This window comes from Protopterus annectens, chromosome 11.part0, assembly GCF_019279795.1.
Source record: "Protopterus annectens isolate FY-2018-M chromosome 11.part0, PAN1.0, whole genome shotgun sequence".
In the NCBI taxonomy this organism is placed as follows: Eukaryota; Metazoa; Chordata; order Ceratodontiformes; family Protopteridae; genus Protopterus; species Protopterus annectens.
Genome location: NC_056745.1, coordinates 115,798,802 through 115,822,159, shown reverse-complemented (window position 1 = coordinate 115,822,159; position 23,358 = coordinate 115,798,802). Strand labels below are relative to the sequence as shown.

Sequence of the window (23,358 nt, the reverse complement as noted above, 5' to 3'; positions counted from 1 at the left end):
AGCAGCCATAAGAATTTTTTCTAAAATTAATTAATTACATATGCAAACAAAGGTTCTACTGATTACACCTAACAAGAGTGCACGTTAGTACTGCTACACTTGTGTCTGCCTTCCTAAAGTATTTACCACACCTCAGTCCATCTTAAACACTATAACTGTTTCACACTTAGCAGTTTCACACAGAAGAGAAGTGTATGGTTTAACCACTTTATGAGTGAAGACATATTTTTATTATTTTCCGTGTCCCCTCTTTTGGCTCATTTCAGCTCCATTACCTGACCATACTGTTGACAATCTTTAGTCCAAACAGCATGTCCACTCCATCCTGTCCCTTTTTCTTCCAAGTCGCAGAGAGTTGCAGGACAATCAGCAGTGCCACACTGTGTTAGTCGAATGTCTCAGATAATTATTTCAATCCTCTGTTGTACATCCTCAATAAACTTAAGTGTCATAGCAAGGAAATGTGATATCACTGGTGACATATGCATTAATGTGATGTCACTGGTGACAGATGCATTAATATGATGCCACATGAATTAATGTGATGTCACTGGTGACAGATGCATTAATGTGATGTCACTGGTGACAGATGCATTAATGTGATGTCACATGAATTAATGTGATGTCACTGGTGATAGGTGCGTTTTGTACTCCTTAGTATCTGCCTCAGCCTAATGCCAGCTGTGCCATCAGCACGCGGTCTACCCTACTGACCATACAGCAATAATGATTTGCCATATACCACTACACTACAGTCTTTGAGGAATGTACAACTGCTAAATTTCATAATAATTTCATTTGCATGGTAATCTAACTGTAAGTGGTCTACATCATGCAAACTGAAGCTTAGAATTCTACAAAATCATCAGAGATGTTAGAACCATCAATATTATAAGTTTATGCCACCTTGGAGAAAGGACACAGTCTATTGCTGCACAAAAAAATGAGTCTTGCACCCATCTCTGTAGAGGTGTGACCATTCAGTTAAAATAAAGGTGCAAGGGTCCAGTCTCCCACAAGAGTGCTGAAGGGTGGCACAGAATGGCTTGGCTTCTACAAAAGCACTTATTAAAAACTTGTAGTCATGGTGACATGTAAAGGGTATTCCCTAGAATGCTGTATTTACAACACAGCAATAGTAATACATTACAGCAGCTTTTGAGCAAAGGGTTACTATAATCATCTATTGCCCACTGATTGTGCTTAAATGCTGTATATCACAGCTGGAGCAGGGCATAGACATCTCACAAAGTGCTGAACATGCTGTGGATTCTTTCTAGTTATTTTTTTACACATACAAGTGGAATAGCAAATATAGCAAAAATAAATATTTTATTTCTATGTCAACATATCATTACATTTATCTCTAAGTGTAACTTCTTGTATTGAAGAGACATGACTTCATATCCTACATAAGTTCTACAACTCTCATCTCACCTTGAGAGTGTTGTACAGTTTAACACTTGACAGTGGCATTTTAGCATAATGCATGAACTATCACTGTAACAGAACATTTTTACACAGCTTCTGTGATATTTCACGTGAAAGGTAGAATGTCTTAGTTGGAACCCTTTCAGAAACACAACACAGGACCTTAGTTTCAATTGCTTGTTTGCTCCTCTGTGCCTATGCGTGTCTGTGCTTAAACACACACACACACACACACACACACACACACACACACACACACACACACACGTGCATGTGCCCACATGCTCTCTCTCACACACACGCGCACACACACACTTACTTTTGCTCTGCCTGTGGTCATTCCAGCTTATCCTACTAAACTCACATCAGCTGATTTTTCTTTTTTCATAGTCTACCTTCTCGGTTAACGATATTTCCTCTTCTTTCTTTTCCAGTATCCTCACATATGGAAAGCTAAGCTCTTTTCCTTTCAGTTGTTCCCTCTTTGCTCACTTACTGCTTTCCTTCTTTATCTGTGGCAGTTGAGATTTGAACCTGGATGGAAAGGTCAATCCTTGGCTTTACAGAAGGTGTTCAATACTGTATACAAATAAAAAAAAGCATCTAGGTGAGGTGAGTGCTCTGTAGCCAGCTGTTGTTTGAGTGCTGCTATGGTGTTGACTTCTTAATTTCTCTCCTGATTCCCTGATTCACTGGCTAAAATGTTTTGCCTTGATGCCGTTTTCAGACAATTTTCTTTTTCTTTTACTAGTTTTCACTGTCTCTTTATCTTTCAGTCTCCTTTCCCATCTCTTTAACACTGTGTCTTAGAGCCTCTCACTCCCTCATCGAGTCTTGACTCCATGGTTTCCTCTGTCTCTTTTTTCTTGTTCATTTATGGCATCTCAGTCACTGATGCCCACAGATGACAGATTTTTATGAATGTCTTAGAGGCATCAAAAATAATATAGAAAGTTAAGAAAACTGTCAGGATCTCACCAAACTGACAACTAAATAGCCTCAAAAGATATATAAAGTAATTCTGAAAAGCTATTTGAATTTGTTGCTCTTAAAATATTATTTTGTGTACCTGATATCAGACATAAAGTCAAGAATCACCCTGTTGGAAGGCAGCCTGCTGAGGTAGCATCATTTATATAATAAAATCATTTTTTAAATATTTAATGTGTTTCAGTTTCTTGGTGTTGTACAATCGGCCTGGACTTCTTTCTTCACTTTAAATAAAACATAAACATGAACAGGAGATTGCTTCAGATGGGATGACATAGAGATGGGAGGAAATGGAAAAAAAGGGAGAAAAACATTCTGAACAAGAGGTGGTGTATCTATCCTCATTAAAGATATTTACACCACTAGGTTGGTTAGATAGGAAAATTCTATGGAGCTACTCCAAGTCCAGATTACCGTAAGTAAGACCCCCCCTTTCAGGTCATCGTCAGTTACAGGTCCCCTTCCATGAACCAAGATGCCCACACAGCTTATTTAGACCTACTTGAGACAATTAAGGTACAACCTAACACCCTAGTCATGGGTGACTTCAACTATCCTTCCATGAATTGGGAAACTTATACGAGCCCAAACTCACTCACACAAATGTTTCTGGACTTTAACTCAAATGCCCTGGAACAAATAGTGCACCACTGCACAAGGGACTCCAGTAGTCTAGACCTGGTCCTCACCAATATGAGTGACCAATGCAATGCCTTAAGTGTAGGGCCCACACTGGTTAAATCTGACCATAAATCAGTAATTTTTGAAGCAGCAGTAGCATTAGAACTTCCCAAAGGAGAAGTCAGGTTAAAAACCTTCACCAAAGCTAACTATACCCTCCTAAGAGAAGGTATAATCGACTTCAAAGCTCCAGTTTCCACAGATGGCATTGACAGCTATACTGAGGTATGCACTGATGCCCTGTATAAACATCTACACAAAGGTATTGCCACAGCCATGCCGGATAGGATTAAAGCAACAGCCTCAAGAAAAAACAAACCATTCTGGTGGACATCTGGCATTAATAAATTATACAATAAGTGAAAGAAGCTGCTGTTTAAAAATGCAAAAGTGAGATCCCAGAACTGGAAGAGCACCCTCCTCAGCCTAAACAAGCAAATAAGACAACTCATAAAATCTTCAAAGAGCAACTATGAGAAAAAATTTAGTAATCATAGCCAAAGATAATCATAAGGCTTTCTTCAGCTATGTCCAGAACCTAAAAGGCAGGAGTCAGATGTGTGCTGAACTAATTTTGGATGGCATCACACACACTGACCATGCGGAAATTGCAAATCTGCTAGCAGACAAGTTTGATGAATATTTCACTCCACCATCCCCCCACAAATGATGTGTTCATTATCTCCTTTTCCCTGCATCTCCAAAGAACAAGTCATCAATGCTCTCTCCAAGGCTAAGAACAGGCCTCCATGGGACCAAATGGCATTCTAGGCTGTGTTCTTAATTTTCTAAAGCAAGAGCTAGCTACTTCATTAGGCACTCTATTTAACCATACCCAAGTAATGGCTTTGTCCCCACTGAATGCAAAATGGTGACTGTTATCTCCCTCCACAAGGGTGGCTCGGCAACAGACCCGGGTAACTATAGACCCATAAGTTTAACCAGCCTCATCTGTAAGGCAATGGAACGATTCATCATGGATCTCCTAAATAAGGATATAGGTGACCTCCAAACCCTGGATCCATCCCAGTTTTGTTTTGTCAAGGGCAGATCATTTCTGCTAAACATGGTTGACTTTTTCGAGAATGTGACCAGAGCCACAGATGAGGGCAAAGTCATGCACACAGCCTATCTTGACTTGGCCAAGGACTTTGACACTATCCCACATTCAGGCATCATTGACAAACTACCCCAGTTGAATATCAACCCCTATGTTGTCAGGTGGGTTGCAAACTGGCTCACGGATTGACAACATTCAGTCAAAATGAGAGACTTTACCTCTACTAACAGACCTGTCACCAGTGGGGTCCACAAGGGTCAGTGCTGGGCCCCTTCTTGTTTGGCATATACTTCCCAGAAATCCAGGCCAAAATGGAGGGGTTGTGGCTAACCAAGTTTGCGGATGACTGCAAATTAGATGCTATCATTGAATCCCTAGCTATGTCAGCGTACTTCAAAAGGGGCTTACACAGACCAATGATTGTTGCCAGTGCTATGGTCTTAAATCATTATCTTCATCAGCCCCCCTTTTCCCATTTTATTCTACATGGAGTCAGGGTATCATGTTAACTGTCGCCAACTCTCTCAATTCAGTCCACACTCCTGCCTTCTTCAACACTCATACCTGACTGTTGCAGATCTTCTTTCACACAATCCATCCACCTCTTTGCTGGATGTCCTCGCTTCCTCTTACCTTCTTCCTGTCTGTCCCATATCTTCCTCATCAGATTGTCTTCTGCTTTTCTACACGTGTCCAAACCACCATAATCTGTTCTCTTTGATCTTTTCTGTAATTAGAGCTAGTTTGGCTTCTGCTCTTATGTCCTCATTTCTTCATATGTCCCACAGTGTGCATCCTACCACCTTTCTCAGACACTTCATTTCCATCACATCTAGCTTCTTCAACTGTTCTGCCTTTACTGCCCAGGTTTCTGTATCATACAGTAGTACTGGTTGTGCCACTGTCTTGTACACCTTACTTTTCAGCTTCTTTGGCATTCTTCTGTCATAGACTACACCTGATACTCTATGGTAGTTAGCTGCAGCCCCTCTGATTTTAGCTATGGCCTCTTCATTCAGACTACCCTTCTCCTCAACTACTCCTTCCAGATATTTGAAGCTGTTTACCTGTTCCACTATCTTCCTTTCTATCTCTATTCTCAGCTTCTTATGATTTCCCCAATTTGCTGCCATTACCACCATCTTAACTGTGCTTAGTTTCATCCCATGTGCCTTTAGATTTCCATTCCACTCTCCTATCCTTTGCTGAAGTTCTAGCTCAGAGTCTGCCTGTACTGTCACATCACCTGCATACAGCAGCTTTGTTGATCTGTCCCCTCCAACCTGTTTGCTAATGTAGTCCATCACCAGTATGAACAGCAGTGGGCTCAGAGCTGAACCCTGATGTACACCCACACCCACTGGGAACCCCTCTGTGAGACTGAAGACTGTTTGTACTTGAGTCATTGGGTCCTTGTACATAGCCTGCACTGATTCTACCAATGTTTCTGGGACTTCAAACCACTGCAGTACTGCCCAGATCAGCTTTCTTGGGACCTTGTCATATGCTTTCTCCAAGTCTAGGAATGCCCAGCTGGACTCTCTCCTCATCTCTAGCTTCTTCTCAAGTATCTGTCTCAATGCAAACATCGGGTCAGTTGTGCTGTATCCTGATCTGAATCCAAACTGCTCATCTCCCATCTTACATTCTACTACTCTGCATATCCGTTTATCAATTGCCCTCTCCAGAACTTTCATGCAATGTGGTAGGAGTTTGATGCCTCTGTTTTTCCCACAGTTGTGGATGTCCCCTTTGTTCTTATACACTGGCATGAGTATGCTTATTCTCCAGTGATATGGGATACACCTTTCTCTCCACACTGTTATTAGTACTTTCAGGAGCCATTTCTCCCCATCTCACCCAGCATCTTTATCACATGTGCCGTGACCTCATCTGAGCCTGCTGCTTTCCCTGACTTCATCTTCCTTAGTGCTGTTCTTACTTTTTCTAGGGTGGGCTCCTCTTCTTCTCTCATCATAGACTGTTTCTGGGGCAGTACAGCTTCTGTGGGGTTTTCTTCATTCAAAAGCTGCTGGAAATACTCCTTCCATCTGCCTTTGATGTCCTGTGGGCTGGTGAGCAGGTTGTTGCTGGAATCCCTTATGAAGGGTGTCTGACTATCTTCTTTATCTTTCTGTCTTTGCCTTGCAACCTGATATAGTTTCTTTGTGCCACTTACTGAGTCACTTTCCAGAAGTTGGTACAGTGCCTCTGATGCCCTATTCTTCGCTATTGCAACTTCTTTCTTAGCTTCTTTGTTAGCCAACCAGTAGTCCTTCCTAGCCTGGTCAGTCTTTTCAGTCTCCCACTTCTTCATGCACTCCTTTTTCCTTTTGATTACTTCCTGAACTTCTGCATTCCACCACCAGCTTTCTTATGTACCTTATTTCCATACCTGACTCAGACACATATCTTTTCTGTAGTCTTAACACATGCTGTTTTTAGGCGCTGACATTGTTCTTCAACTCCACCTATTTCCTCCTCCTCTTCTTGGGATGCTAGAGCCCTGAGTAATTCCTTGAACTGTTGTACTTTCTCTCAAGTCAACTTCCAGGTCTTCAGCCTAGTCTCTGTTGACCTTAAAGCCTTCTCTGACCACTGCTTGCAGCTGATTGTGGCAACTAATGGTTTATTCTGTGGGCCAACTGTTTCACTGGGGATGACTTTGCAATCATGGATTCTGCCCCAGTGCCTTTTCTTTACTAGGAGGAAGTCTACCTGAGTTGCATGTTTACTACCCTTGTATGTGATCTTGTGACCTTGTCTCTTTCTGAACCATGTGTTGGCTACTATCAAGCCGTTTGCCAGACAGAAGTCTAGAATGGCTTTTCCTTCTTTATTCCTGTTGCCCCATCCATGTGGACCCAGGCAGTCCTCATACCCTGTTCTGTCTGTCCCGATATGTGCATTCAAGTCACCCATTATCAACACCAATTCATGTTGTCCTGCTTTATCTAGTAGGTCCTGCAACTGCTGTCTGAATGCACTCTTTTCCTCACTATCACAACCCTCCTGTGGGGCATATGCCGATATTATGAATACTGCCCTAGCATTACACTGGAGACTGACTGCCATGAGTCTGCCATTAATTCTGATGATATCCCGTATTGCCTTCTGAAGCCTCTATGTCACCACAATTCCTACACCATTTCAAGCCTGCCCTCCACCTAGGTAGTAGGCTCTGGATCCCAAGCCAAGTGACTTTGCTGCACAGCCCTTCTATCTTGTCTCCTGGATACATAGGATGTCCAGCCTCCTCTGTATCATCATGTCATCCACTTCCAAGCTGCATCCTGTCAGTGAGCCTACATTAAGTGTAGCAATTCTCAGTTCATGTTTGGCAGGTTGGTTGGTTTTACGTCAGGCTTTTGCTCAACAGAGCTATTCCAAGTAACCCAGGCTGGGCAACTAGTCACCGGCCAGCCAGTAGCTTATTGACCCAGGGCTGCTGGGCTTTATTGTGGGCACACACTGGCCAATAGAGGCACATATACCCCTCCCACCATTAGCACGGGTCCCTGGCATGGGTCAGAGTAGGCCGGGTCCTCAACCCACTTATCACCGATAACTACCCATGCCCATTTTTAGCAACATTAGTCAACATGACCGAATCACCTAGAACCATATTTTACACCGTCGAGTGGCTAGCCCTGCCACTAAATGCTAAAAATGCACCATCATTCCCTTTGGTAAAAACAGTGTCCCTGCTGATTATAAAATAAACAATAATACCCTAAGTACCAATTCTGTAGTGAGAGACCTGGGAACACAAGTTGATTGTGACCTCAACTTTGACCACCATGTATCTAGCATCATTTAGAAGGCATTCTATGTTGCTGACCTGATTAGCAAAGGTATTGTCTTAAGAGCATAAGAGGTTATAACTCCCCTGCCATGTCCCTCATCAAACATATTATTGAATATAATGCACCCATTTGTATTTACCATACCAGACACCTGCAGCAACTTGAGAGACCTCAGAGATTTCTAAGTAAGAAAATTCAGGGTGTGCAGCACATGTCTTGTACGGACAGACTGAAGTCGCCATCACTGTACTCAATAGTGTGCAGACTACTTAGAGGAGACTTGTGTCTGGTTTAGAGGACTATCTCTGACGCAAATCTAATGGAAATGCTGCACATCTGTAAGTCAAATGGGACTAGAGTCACCCCTTCCAGGGACCTCAGTCTAGCCAGTGACATAAACAGGACCTGCTGGAGAGACAAATACATCTCTCAGCGGTTGCCATTCCTCTGGAATAGGCTTCCAATCCATATCAAGCAAATTACCTCCATGACCCCGTTTAAGTGCAACCTGAATGACTGGATGGGAAACGGTAAATTTCTGCCAGAGATTGCCCTGGCTTCTCTCCTGGACATTGGTAGTCCTTGCTAGAAAAACCTTGGACATAGACAATATCTATTATTATACCGGGATTTAACAGTTTGGCTTGCTCAGGTCAATAGCCTAGTAACATCCTATGTACCTATGAATTATTTGTTTTTGTGTTTTTTTAATATTAACTGGGAATAAAGATTTGACAAATTGTCCATGTGCACAGTTTATGTGAGTGCTACTGCCTTAGTGAGAAAGATAATGCAGCTATACTTTTGGGTTCACTTTTCTTTTGTTATCTGATAAACTAACTGTCTTGTAAGAAGTTGAAATTCCATTATATCTGTGCCTCACTCCATGATCACAGGGCCCCCGTTTATACTAGTATAACCTTTTAGTTCTCATATTAAAGACTGTAAAATTGAAAACTGACAAAGTTTAAACCAACATAGATAGAATGACTGAAGTTATTCAAAGTATACTTAAATATACAGCACACATACTATAATTCACTTCTTGGATTTACTGCCAGGTTTTGTAATTTAATTCATTCTGCCTTTTCCCTGGTGCTCATAATATTAGCCACACCAAAAGTGTTGGTACCCAAGTCAAAGCAAGGACTTTTATCTTTTTGCTCCTCAACTTCAACTTAAAGGGACACTAGATTGTGGACTGCACCAGCTGCTACGTAAACTAGCTATGGCTCTGAGCCACACAAAAGATGCAAAGATGTCAGCTGTCGCTCATGAACAAGTGTTATGTACCCGTGCAGTACTAGTACCCAAGGTGGATGCTACATGAAGCATTGGAGAGCTATTTACAGTAGTAGGGAGCATGGTCTAGTACCTGTATACTGTGCGAAAGACTGAGTAAGAAAGTCGTGTTATGCTGATGCTATAACAGCACACATGGATGATGTGAAGGGTGTCAGAACCTCTTTAGCATTACAGAAAGTGTACATGCCTCCACATGCACTGCAGCTGCACAGAGCTGTACCTAGAGACTGGCCACCACAAGAAGGGCATAGCTTAGCACAGTGGCCATTAGATAGTCCAGTGTGTGTGTGTGTATGTGCGTGTGCGTGTGTGTGTGTGTGTGTGTGTGTGTGTGTGTGTGTGTGTGTGTGTGTGTGTGTGTGTGTGTGTGTGTGTGTGTGTGTGTGTGTGTGTGTGTGTGTGTGTGTGTGTGTGTGTGTGTGTGTGTGTGTGTGTGTGTGTGTGTGTGTGTGTGTGTGTGTGTGTGTGTGTGTGTGTGTGTGTGTGTGTGTGTGTAATTGTGTGTGTGTGTGTGTGTGTGTGTGTGTGTGTGTGTGTGTGTGTGTGTGTGTGTGCGTGTGTGTAATCTTGTGTGCGTGTGTGTGTGTGTGTGTGTGTGTGTGTGTGTGTGTGTGTGTGTGTGTGTGCATGTGTGTGCGTGTGTGTGTGCATGTGTGTGCATGTGTGTGTGTGCCTGTGTGCGCGTGCACACGTAGCAAAGTGGCAGCCATTTTCATCATATAAATGAGAAGGAAATGGGGCATTGAATGAAGTAGGAAAGGGGAAGAGCCAGTAGAGTTAAATACAGAATAGTAACTGCAAAGCATGAATTGTTGTGAAGAATGAAAAGTATTGTTTTATGGGGATAGTAATACCTTTTGTAATTTCTGCAAAGCACCTTTTGTAATTTCTACAAAAAGAATGGTAGGTGGAGAAGTTGTTGGGAGAAAAGATGTTGAGGGGTTGCTGTGGGTGGGAGAAGGGCAGGTAGCAAGATCAGACAGACAAATATAGAGCACAGACAGCAGCACTAGCATCTAAATAAAAGGGTGGGGATGACAGTGAAGGGACACATACCTACAGAGGGTGGACAACTGGTGATGGCTAGGGTTGGACAAAGAACAAAAAATGAGGAACTAGACATAAGGAAGGAACGCATCAGGAAGAGGGTATGGTGGGTTTCTGTCATAGTAAGCTGCCAGGCCAGTCAGGTATGGTGGACGTCTGTCATAGTAAGCTGCCAGGCCAGTCAATCACACCTTGATTACTGATGTTATGGGAGAGGTACCAGAGGAGACCCCTTCTGTCCACGTTCATTAGAGAAGGCCTCCCCTCTTTCTGAGAAGTAGACTAAGGGGGGGGAGTTGCCCTTCCATATTGCAATAGGGGAGCCATCTTCCCACACCTGAGAGGCAGAGCTCATGGGCACTGGTGACCCAGTGGCACAAACAGCAGTCGGCACAGACCAAAATTAGTGTGATCACTCCTCCATCACCTCCACAACTGGACTTGCAGGAGGACAACAAAATGAAAAAACATTATCACACACGCGCGCACACACACACACGTGATACAAATACAACTGCAGTTGCACAAATGTAGACATTGTACAGTGCACTGACACAGAACACATAAATATCTTTGCAGCAGCCAGCCATGTTACGATAATGCTCCTCTGTAATTGTAAAACAAAGCACATAGTGCTAAGCATATCTGCACAGCACTGTACATAGTACAAATCATAGTGGTATCCTCTTCAAAAAAAATGCTTACAGAACATCTGTGGCTCACTCTCCAACCCTCTGCCTCCCACTGTCAAAACATGTTGATATGGTAGCATCAGAGATCATCATAACAATGACATCATTACTGTTCCCCAGAATGGGATGATGCAATTGGCCCAGTTTGTATTGGTCAACTGCATCCTTCAAAGGGTCATCTCAGTAGTCCAGCCGGTTCTCCTTAACATTCTCATGCAGGAAGAACAAGAAAATCCTGCTCTTCCTGGCCATGATGCAGAAGTCTTGCTTTTACCACATGCTGTGGCAACCATCACCACTTGGTAGGTCCATTAACAGAGCAATATAGCAGACCGAAGAGCATGGTCACACATTTGTGAATCACATATCACACAATTTAGTACTGTAACTCAGCGCTATGCATATACATATATTGTAGCATGAGCACAAGGTCACATGCTTTATGATAAACATGTACGTGGCCCATCCCCAAAATGGTCTCTTTATCACTGACAGATGATTTACATAACTCTACTGAGTCTGACTTGTTCTTCATGGTCTTTTGCATGCAAAGCTATGTCACAAGGAGGCATTCAGGGAGTTGCCTTGACATTTGTGGGGTATATACGGAGTTGAGGCTAAGCATGGCATCTTTATTTTTTGCACTCCCCCAAAGACCTTGCCAGTGGCTGCACTATCAACACTCTGTTGACCCACTTGTTTTGGAGGCACAGAATCTGGACACTCTAGGGCTGGGTGAGAGCCCTACAGTCCATTTGTTCTAATCTAGGAATCCTGATCAGCCCTTCTATTCAATAATGAGAACTGGGTAATAGGCAGTGGGCCAGATTGCTGTCCTGGAGAATGACCTACCCTCTTGCCATTGGAATCACCACCCTGCTCCTCTGTAACAGCACCTACAAACCCACTACTTTTGTATCCTGATGGGAGGAAGCACACCTCGACATGCTTGATTTCCCCTTATCTTTTCTGGTGCTAAGCACCGTAAAAACACTTGTTCTTTTAGCTCAAACCTCTCTGGGTAACAATTAATGCTCTCACTAGGTGTCACCATTGTGAGGAGCCAAAGTCACACCCCTCCCCCACTCCAGATGTACAAGTCGATAACAGCCACTCATTCCCATCCTTCTTGGTCAGCTCTGACAGGTACCCAATGCACGACTCAAACTCGGGTCACCTGCTTAGTTAGAACTTAGTCCCTCTGTATCTTGGAGATGCTGCCAAGCATGGCATCCTAAGCCAACTCCAGAATCTGATTATCAGCATGATGCATCTCTGGCATCTTTGCATTTAGCCATTTGCCCATTAAGCTTTTATTTAGATTAGTAGCTTCACCTTCTGGGGGATGATCCATCACCTCTTGCATTTGGCCTCATGCTGTTATGTATTAACTGCTAATCTGAGTCTGATAGCTTAAACCTGTAAGTCCCAAGGTGAAAGAACAGTAGACTTTATTGCCCTGTTTTTTTTTTTTAGAACTCTAGCCTCCTAGTTTGCTGGCAAGAAGCTCTATTCATAAAAATACTTTTTTTATCTTCATTAGACACACTATCCAAGATGTGATATATGAATCATGTACAATTCCTGATGGCTATTCAGTAACTATAAAATTTGGATACCTGACTGCCACTGCCTGTGTATCTAGATATATGGTGTTTTAAATATTTCTGTGACTGGGAAAATGAAGAGGTTTAATCCAGGTTTGAGATGGTCTGTTGTAATGCAATCAAAGTGTCTTCTCTTCCATCTCATTAAATGCAATGTCGTCTGGAAGTGAACCTGATGATATGAGATATGCATCCTTACCTTACGTGTGACTGCAAGCTGTAAATACTGCTATGAAATTATAATGCTCTTTCAATTCATCAACAGAATCTTTTGCATACAGTTCTTGGTACAGCAGAAAACAAGGAACCTTTTCCTTCATAAATAGTTTATTTTAAAGATTTGAAGAAAGTAAAAAAAAAAATGTACGATGCAGTGGCTATTTATAGCACCTTAACAGGTATGCAGTAACAGAGCTTTGTACCAATTTTGCATAATATTTTATAGGGCACTGCACATGTGCAACCAGTGCTTGTTGGACCATCAGCAGGTTTTGATATCTGTTTTGCATTCCATTTTTTCCACGGGAGCTGATAGAGAGCAGTTACATACTTAGGTTCATAGATTTGTAGGAGATTATTAGGCTAACAGCTTAAGGACACTTACAAGCCTGGCCAGTATTAACCAATTTACTATCCCTAGGAAAAGATAGCAAGGGTCAGAGAGCAGTGTTTTGACTATTTTTATAGACTGCTTCTGTTCATAAGAGACAAGGACACCACTCTAAGAGTGAATTTGTGATTTCCCATCCATTGGTCCAGATTGCACTTGAAGATGGCCATGGTAGGGCTCTGCTTCATGTGAATAGGACTCTAGTAACTTTACGTATGCAGAGTGGTTTTGATGGTTCATGGTTCGGGACGTGTAGATAGCAATGATATGGGGAAGGATTTTGCCTGTGGTCAGCTGGACATGGAGTAGCTCAAGCAAGTCATCCTACTTGACCAATCTAGAGGTGTGATTGATTTTTTTATGTGAATGGAAACATCTTCTCCTCCTTTCATTTTTTTCCTTTTCAGAGGGTGGTCTGAATGTGTGATAGGCATTACAGCTTTGCAATGCTGGGGTGCTTTCCACAGCCATGAACCATGTCCCGAACTGCACAGACATCAGCATTCTCCAGGGCAAGGAGAGGTTCCAGGGAGTGCAGTTTCGTAAGACTCCTAGCACTGAGCAGTAGTACTTCAGCTTGGTATTAGAAGAATGTGTTATGTTGGCAGGTCTCATGGTTTGGCATTGCCCAAAAAAGGCACTATGGGGGTAGCTAATGCCATGGCCAGTATTTAAAAGCCTAGCAGCAACTGTTGCAGACCATCTCTGGCAAAGTTGCACAGTCTGTTAATCATGTCATCCCAGGCTGATAAATAATGGATCCCCTTGGAATGACACCAGTAGCTAAACCAATTACTGAAGTCAATCATTTTCTGTTTGTATTGTGGTATCATTCTTGTTGTAACGTAGTATGCTTCTCATCGCGAGGCTCATACCATCTTGCCACACGTACTCAGAGTAGTCCATCCTGTGAAACTAGCAGACACAATGTAATTAAGTACTACAGCATCAGTGGAAACAGTTTAACTTTGAAACTCTAAAGTACGAGAAATGTAATAATTAATATGAGTCGATGTGTGAATGACCTGAGATGTACCACCCTGGACTACATGAAAAGAGACATAGAGGAGCTGGTATGACCCTGACCCTGAGCAGCATCTTGCCCTCACCAAGAATGATACCACAATACAAAGACAAGATGATCAGCTTTAACAATTGGCTCAAGTACTGGTGTCATTCTAAGGGGATCCAATATCTGTCTGCCTGGGATGATATGTTGGACAAGCCACGCTGCTTCGCAAGGGATGGCTTACACCTGTCACCACTGGGCTTCCGGATATTGGCTAAGGCTCTTGCCACCCCCATAGTACCTTTTTTAGGCAAGGCTCAAAAGACAAACCCACCTCCTTAGAAAACAAAAATGGAAAAAAACTAAGGGTAATGCTGCTCAACACCAGAAGTCTAAATCTCAAGATGCAGGCACTTGATGCACTCCTCAGCATGGAGAACATCGATGTCTGTGCAGTAACTGAAACCTGGTTCAAGGCTCCTGAGAGCACCCCAGTGCTACCAGGCTATACCTCGTATCATGCTTTTCAGCCCCAAAACCCAGGCCGAACCACAAAGGGAGGGGGAGTGTCCATATTCATAAAGGACTCCCACACCTCCAGGTTAGTAGCAACACATGAAGCATCAGAGACCATACAGGTGCAACTAACCATAGGCAAAACTGCTATACAACTGGTAGCATGTTACAGACCACCCTCCCAATCTCAAGAACCCCACTCAGCCTTCCTGAAGACATTGGAGGATATGAATGTATCACAAAATACCATCATACTGGGAGACTTCAACTACCCAAACATAGATTGGGTACATTATTCTAGCCCTAATACCCTAGCCCAAAGGTTCCTGGAATTCATAAATTCAAATGCACTGGAACAACTAGTCACCTCTCCCACTAGGGGAGATAATATACTAGACCTGATCATCACAAAAATGGGGACAAAATGCTCCACACAGGAAGTATACCCCTCACTAGTGAGATCTGACCACAAACTAATCACCCTGGATATACATATCCCACCTCCACCCCAGCACAAAAGACCACAGTGAAAAACTTCTCAAAAGCAGACTTCACTCTTCTTAAGACTGAGATGGTATCCTTTAAGCCCACTGTGCCAGTGGATACCACATCCCACAATGCCGAATCCTTCACAAATGCTTTCTATGGACATCTCCAAGAATGCATGGATCATGCAATCCCAAACAAATCCAAGTCCCTCTCCACCAAATGTAAGCATCCTGTCTGGTGGACCTCAGCCATAAAAAAATTGTATAACAAAAGAAGGAAGCTACTGCACGTCAGAGCGAAATCCCATGAAGGGAAGACATCTCTGATCAACATTAGCAGAAAACTACGTTCTCTCATAAAACATCCAAGGCAAACTTTGAGAGAAAAATCGCTAAGGACACTAAAGATAACCACAAAGCCTTCTTCAGCTATGTTAGAAACCTGGGCGGAAACCCTCAGATATGCTTAGAGTTGGTTCACAACAACAAAAAATACAATGAACCCACAGATATTGCTAACATTCTGGCTGACAGGTTCAGTGCAAATTTCTCGCCTCCTTCACCCCCAAAAGAAGAAATACTTATCCCAGCTGAATGTAATCTCCCTGTCATCTCAGATGTCCAAGTGAGAACCGCCCTAAACAAAGCAAAAAAACACATCATCAATGGGACCTGACGGTATCCCGGGGTGCGTGTTACGTGAACTCCAAGAGGAGCTAAACCCACACATAAAAATGCTATTTAACCTTAGCCTTACTTCGGGATATGTACCTGAACACTGGCGTACAGCAACAGTGGTCCCACTCCACAAGGGGGGTGCCTCTACAGACCCTGGAAACTACCGCCCCATAAGCTTGACTAGCCTGGTCTGCAAAGCTATGGAAAGAATCATTATGGAACTCGTAAATGGAGACATAGGGGACCTACAGATGCTTGACCCCACCCAGTTCGGCTTTGTGAAGGGCAGATCCTGCCTTTTAAACCTGGTTGACTTTTTCGAAACAGTCACTAGAGCCATTGATGAGGGCAAAGCAGTCCATACAGCATACCTGGACTTGGATAAGGCCTTCGACACAATACCCCACTCAGGCATCATAGATAAGCTAAACAGCTTAAAAGTAAACCCTTATGTCACTAGATGGGTTGCAAACTGGCTAAAGGACAGAACCCATAAAGTTAAAATCGCTGGAGCAATGTCAGACTCAAAGCCAGTCACAAGTGGTGTCCCACAGGGATCTGTCCTGGGACCCCTCTTGTTCGGCATTTATTTCTCAGATGTTAAAGCAAACATGGGAGGGCTGTGGCTGACAAAGTTCACAGATGACTGCAAACTAGGCGCCATAATCGATACACCAGCAGATACACACATCCTACAAAAAGGCCTCACTGAAACGGACAACTGGTGCCGTAGTCACGGCCTTAAATCAAATGCCAAAAAATGTATAGTCATCCCTTTTGGAAAAAACAAAGTACCCACAAATTATCACATAGACAGCAACCCACTGAGTACGGAAAAAGTAATCAGAGACCAAGGGACCCAAGTAGACAGCGACCTCTCATTTGACACCCACGTTGCCAAAGTGGTTAGAAAAACATTCTACCTTGCACACCTCATCATGAAGGGTTTCACATCCAGATCCAAGGATGTCATTGTACCCCTATATTCCTCCCTCATCAGACCCATGATTGAGCACAATGCCCCATTTGGTATGTACCTCACCCAGCACTTGCAACAGTTGGAGAGACCACAAAAGTACCTCACCAAAAGGATCAAGGGTCTCCAACATATGTCTTATTCTGCCAGACTAAAGAAACTTCAGCTCTATTCAGTAGCATACCACCTGCTCAGAGGTGATCTCTGCCTGACGTACAAGGCCATGTCCAATCAGGATCTGATGGACATGCTCCACCTCAAAAAAACCAAATCCATCAGGACCACGAGAGCTAAAGACTTAAACCTCGGCACAAGTATGAATAGGACATGCTGGAGGGATAGATTCATAACCCAGAGGCTTCCCATGCTTTGGAACAGGATTCCAGTTCGTATTAGGCAGAGCCCCTCACTGACTCTCTTCAAGAGAAATCTTGATGAGTGGATGGGAGATCATAAGTTTACCCCAGGGGTCACATCTGTGTCACTGCTAGACAGGGGCACAGTAAACTAATTCTATTATATAAGGGGACCTTCACTGTGTCACTACTAGACAGAGGCACAGTATTCTAGATTTATTCTGTACATTTTTGTACCATTTCATGGGGTGGCAAAAGCCACATCACTATGGCTAGGCTTACAAATGCCCCAGGGCAGATAGCCTCGTACTATACTATGAAACTATAAAACTATGAAGTGTAGTAAAAATAATCAGCAGAAGTGCAAAATGATACTTATTTTTGTTCTTTAACATTGTTTCCCCAAAGCTATTACCAGACAGATTAATGATATAAACGTTAAAGTTTTAGTTTGATTTCCATCACTACTTCAACATGAGGTTCGTACTGTTCAGAAGATATAGTTATAGCACCACTCTACTCAGCCCTTATCAAAACTATGATTAAGTAAAATGCTGTCTTTGCCATGTACCTAATCAAACACTTGCAACAGTTGTAACACTCACAAAGGTTTGTCAGCAGGAGAACTCGGGGCATGAACACCCTGTCCAACACTAATTGCCTAAAGGCTCTGTCTCTGTATTCAGTCTCCTACAGGCTGCTGATGGGGGATCTATGCCTGGCTTACAGGGGTTCCTTACAACCAGCCCTGATAAATCCATTGCACATATGCAAAACAAACAGCACCAGAAACACTAGATTCAGGGATTTGAACTTCTCTTGTAACATAAACAGAATGTGCTGGAGAGACAGATATGTGTCCCTAAGAAACCCATGGTATGGAATAGGCCCCTCATCCATCAAAAACAGAGTTCATTCCTGACCCTATTCAAATGAAACTTTGACAGTTGGCTAGGAAATCATAAATTTACCCCCAGTATGGTTTCCCCATCCATTATGGACAATGAGAAAAGTATTATCCTAACACCCCCCACAAATCCCTTAGTTTCCTTCCTACTAACATGCCTCCTCCCTACCCCATGATACCCAGGATCCAAATGGGTCTGGGGTGCATGGCTAGGTTGTAAGGGCCCTAGTGGTTGTTAGCCCAGGAACAACATATGAATCTATAAGTATAGGATAGAAATTCAAATATGAAGTTAAAATATTAATCAAACTTGAGTTCTTACCCAGCAAGTAAATAAGACACTGTATTCTTTGGTTGATTTTTCTTCTGGTCATAACACTGATGTATTAATGTGGGGGTGATACATTCATTCAGACTAGGATGAGTTTACTGCCTGTCAATGACTTAACATTATATTTTACCATCTAGAGGTCTTTCTCATTTACTAATTTCCATTTTTGTGTATTTCCTTTCCAACTAGCCCGGTAACCCAGGTCGTGCACATGAGGCTGTGATCAATATCAACCGCTATGCCACCAAGAAGAGTGTGGCAGAGAACATGTTGGATGTTGCCTTACTTTTAGCAAATGCGTCTCAACTGAAGTCAGTCTTGGAGCAGGGTCCTGAATTCAAATTCTACACCACTCTCATCGTTTTGATCAGCATTTCACTATTTTTCCAGGTGATCGTTGGAGTGCTTCTCACAATTATCGGTAAGTATCGAATTAACGTTTTCTCCTCCTGATGCTGTACTTTGCCAAACCTTAAGACTGGAAACTCAGTCAAAGATATAGGTTGATTTTTTCAAAAGTAAGGTGGTAAAAGGTTGCATCCAGGATTAGCTAGTGATGTCAGGGACGAAGTTTTACTGTACTAGGAATTCAGTTTGGTAACAACTGTAACCACTGTAATAAGTTGTTCTCATTGATAAACAATCAGATATGTCAGTGAGACAAATAAAGATGACATGTAGTGATGGAGCAGGAGAATCAGGCTGGGAACCAAAAAGTCTTACCTTATGTATACAAGTACCGTAACCTTCTCCTTAAAACATGCATATTGCTTTGCTCATTATAAAGTACTGGATAGAAAGATGTAGATGATTTCTCACTGTATCTCTTCACAATGGGTACAGAGGTGGAATCCATGAGGTTGTAGGCTGCATTAAGTATGTATCTCTTCACAATGGGTACAGAGGTGGAATCCATGAGGTTATAGGCTGGATTAAGTATGTATCTCTTCACAATGGGTACAGAGGTGGAATCCATGAGGTTGTAGGCTGCATTAAGTATGTATCTCTTCACAATGGGTACAGAGGTGGAATCCACGAGGTGAGTATGTATCTCTTCACAAATCCATGAGGTTATAGGCTGGATTAAGTATGCATCTCTTCACAATGGGTACAGATGTGGAATCCACAAGGTTGTAGGCTGCATTAAGTATGTATCTCTTCACAATGGGTACAGAGGTGGAATCCATGAGGTTGTAGGCTGCATCAAGTATGTATCTCTTCACAATGGGTATAGAGGTGGAATCCATGAGGTTGTAGGCTGCATTAAGAAAGTATCTCTTCACAATGGGTACAGAGGTGGAATCCATGAGGTTATAGGATGGATGAAGTGTGTATCTCTTCACAATGGGTACAGAGGTGGAATCCATGAGGTTGTAGGCTGCATTAAGTATGTATCTCTTCACAATGGGTACAGAGGTGGAATCCATGAGGTTGTAGGCTGCATTAAGTATGTATCTCTTCACAATGGGTACAGAGGTGGAATCCATGAGGTTGTAGGCTGCATTAAGTATGTATCTCTTCACAATGGGTACAGAGGTGGAATCCATGAGGTTGTAGGCTGCATTAAGTATGTATCTCTTCACAATGGGTACAGAGGTGGAATCCATGAGGTTATAGGCTGGATTAAGTATGAGGAGAAGGAGGGTAGCTCATGCAGGAGTAATCCCTGATCACAGATATAATCATACTGTGAAAAGAAAACTGGAAAGACATATTGTTTTACTACTTCTTAAGAGCAAAAAAGTTGTTCACTAAGTGATTCACTCTTTTCTATACTGAGCAATAAATTTTGTATATTTGTAAGTGACTTCTCAAGAAGCAACCTATCTTACATAAGTTAGTACAGTTTTTAGTATTGCATCTGTATGTACCCATAAGCTTTCTTGGGTAGGTAGGACTGAAATCCCATGCCTGTTGAAACTTTATCCTGTGTGTGTGACAGTGATTAAATCCCAATAGCTTATCACACCTTTATATACCACTTTCTTACAATGTCGATATTTTTCTACATTTTCACTAATGATGCTACCTATTCTGAAAGTGCTTACCCTTTTCACATTCGCCCTTGAGTGTTGTAATGGCAGATAATGCATATGACATCCTTTAAGTGAATACGTGAAGCCCTCCTAGTGAACATAAAGCATTGCCTGGGGGGGGCTTTTATGTTTTCAGTAAATAAGATGCTCCCATAATTTGCATAAAACATATATGCTGGGCAAGTTTAATGCAGTGTAGTCACAAAAATACTGCTTTGCTTCTTAGAAATATGGGTTATAATCTAGTTCTTATAGTCTCTTGTTTACATTTAATATAGTATGCGTGCTCGCATCATTTTAGCTGGTGCCTAATCTCTCTCAGTGTTCCCATCCTGGATATACAGATGGAGCACGTTTATACGTCTGTCAGTATCAACTGTCTTTGCATCTTTTGCCTTCTGTACTTTTGAGAATAGTATTAAAAACTCTAATTCCACATTTGTACTCTCCGTAGATTATTGCCTGAGCTACTAATCAAACTTGTGTTATTTGTGTGATGGGGCTTTATCCATCTATCATCTATGCTATGTTTACTTACCACGTTTGACTTTACTCTGTCTGTCTCTCTGTATCTCTGTCTCTCTCTCTCTTCTTTTCTAACTTTGGCTTACAGCTTGGTTGGGGTGCATGCGCTTTTTAGTTAAGAATGTATGCGACGGTACATCTTATTAAAACTTCAAGGTGTAGCTGAATAACCATTTTCATTTTTGATGCATAGAGAGTGAATTAAGCTGAACCCCACAGCCCATTTATAGTATCTGAAATCTCTGTTAACTGGAAAATGTTGACAGGCTATACAAACCCAATTTTATTGGAGGCGAGGAGGGGTAGAATTTCACAATCAAGGGCTGTGCACATCATGTGTATAATGTATCCAAAATATATTTAAAAAAAATGAAAAGTAAAAAAAATAGCAACAAAATCTGCTCACTGGATTTCTCAGGTCAGGCTGACAAAAAAGGAGATGACAAAGTACAACATATAAGTAATCAATATATTTGAAGATTGTGCACATTGTACAGGTAGTATTAGAATAATATAAATAATCTGACCTATGACAGCAGATAAAATATAGTCGAGACACAAAGTGGGCTATAACAGTACAGTTTTCATAGAATAACATTACCCGTTATAGATACGGGACCAATTTGAGAATAAATAGGAGAAAAGAGCCTTCTAGAATGCAAATTTATTATTTGTGATTTAGTGACACTAAAACTATCTTACAGTTTTAGGCACTGATAGATGGGTGGATGGACTGAAGGAGGGATGGGGAATTCAAAGCTAGTAGTAAAAGTATATTCATTTGATTAAGGAAAGCAGTTATACAGATAACTAAGTAATGATTTGAGGAAAAAGTCAGAAGAGCGATCTATTAAAACAATTTGCTATCATCAGAATGAAGAGTGGCCTGTTTTGTGATGTACAGAAGTAGGGGATTTGTCAGAAATAAGGCTCTCTTCATGTATCACAAGATTTTCAGCATGTGGACTTATACTTGAGGTCAACATTTAGTTTATTTATAAAGTTATACAATTATTTTTTTCTCTTAAGTAGCTGAGGTGTAGAGTCACACATAATGGAAATATAGGGAGAGAAAGTTGCTCCTAATGCTACAAGAGTAATTAACCAGAGCAATGGCTAACAAAGTTCTCTCTGCTGTAGGTATGGCATCCTTGAGATATTCCAATAGCTTGTTTATTTTCTTAGTTTGTCATTAATCCCCTAACTCATCTTATAACTCTTTGTCTACCAGGCTATCATAATCTACTCCCACATAACCTCACACTGTTCTCTCATGTTCTTACCTTCTGTCCCATTCTGACACTCTGAAGCACACAATAACATGGTGACTGTTGGCTGATTGCACCTTTACATGGCCATACCTGACTTTTCTACCTTAACTGAATATAACTAACTTCACGGTTGCATGACTTCTGAGTAGCGTGTCAACATTTATTGAACTTATCAATCACATAACACAAATTCAGTTGCTCTTACACTTAATGTAAATAGTCACACCACGTTGCATCACTCAAGCTACATAAATACCAATAGTTTGGATGCTACATATTGTAATCCATAAACCTATGAATACATTTGGCCTTGTCCACAGATTTAATTTTTTACTGCACCCATCCTGAAAATCACAGTGTGTTTTTCCTTGCTGTGAATTAATAATTGATTGTATTTTGTATGGCAATATCACCAGTACAACTGTAATACTTCCATTATTCTTGAATGGATGGGATAATGTCCAGAGACCTATGGGATGACCAGCTAAAAGCAAAGGTGAAAATGTATCAGGATGTTTTTTTTATCCCAAATTTAGTAACAGAGTGAAATAAGAGTTCTTAGAGTCATTAATTGTAACATCTGCACAGGAGGTGTTTTGACTAATGCTAATCTTAGCTCTAGGTATAGACACAAATTCTGAATAATCATGTTATCAGACACATATGCACTCGTACATGCACGCCCCTACACACAGAAAATTAATAAAATTACTGAAGCAGGTGATAGATGTTTATAGAAATATATATCTGTGGTTTCTTTTATTACAAAGTATGCAAACAAAATTTAATACAGCTGACAAGAGACTTAAAAAAAACTTGGTTAGGAGCATCCAAAGATGCAAAGGTACAAGTCATTATGACACATTGTGTCATAATGATGTAATTTATGCAGAAATGCTCTTCATCATAATAACAGCTTGAGGAAAAAAGTGCCAAGAGGTAACATTTCAGGAGGAGATCTTAACCAACCAGGAATGTTTTGAAAGTTCAGATAGTAGTAATAACAGCTCTCAGCCACCAAAGCAAATACCTCATT

General features: G+C 41.7%; 1 protein-coding gene across 1 annotated transcript in view; it reads left to right on the top strand.

Annotated features, from left to right (window-relative positions):
- NINJ2 (ninjurin 2) overlaps positions 1-23,358 on the top strand; it is a 753,014-nt gene that overhangs the window by 680,903 nt on the left and 48,753 nt on the right. Inside the window, exon 3 of the mRNA XM_044087492.1 lies at positions 18,680-18,911. Within this exon, the coding sequence (XP_043943427.1) occupies positions 18,680-18,911 (232 nt within the window). The remainder of the gene's footprint in view (positions 1-18,679; positions 18,912-23,358) is intronic.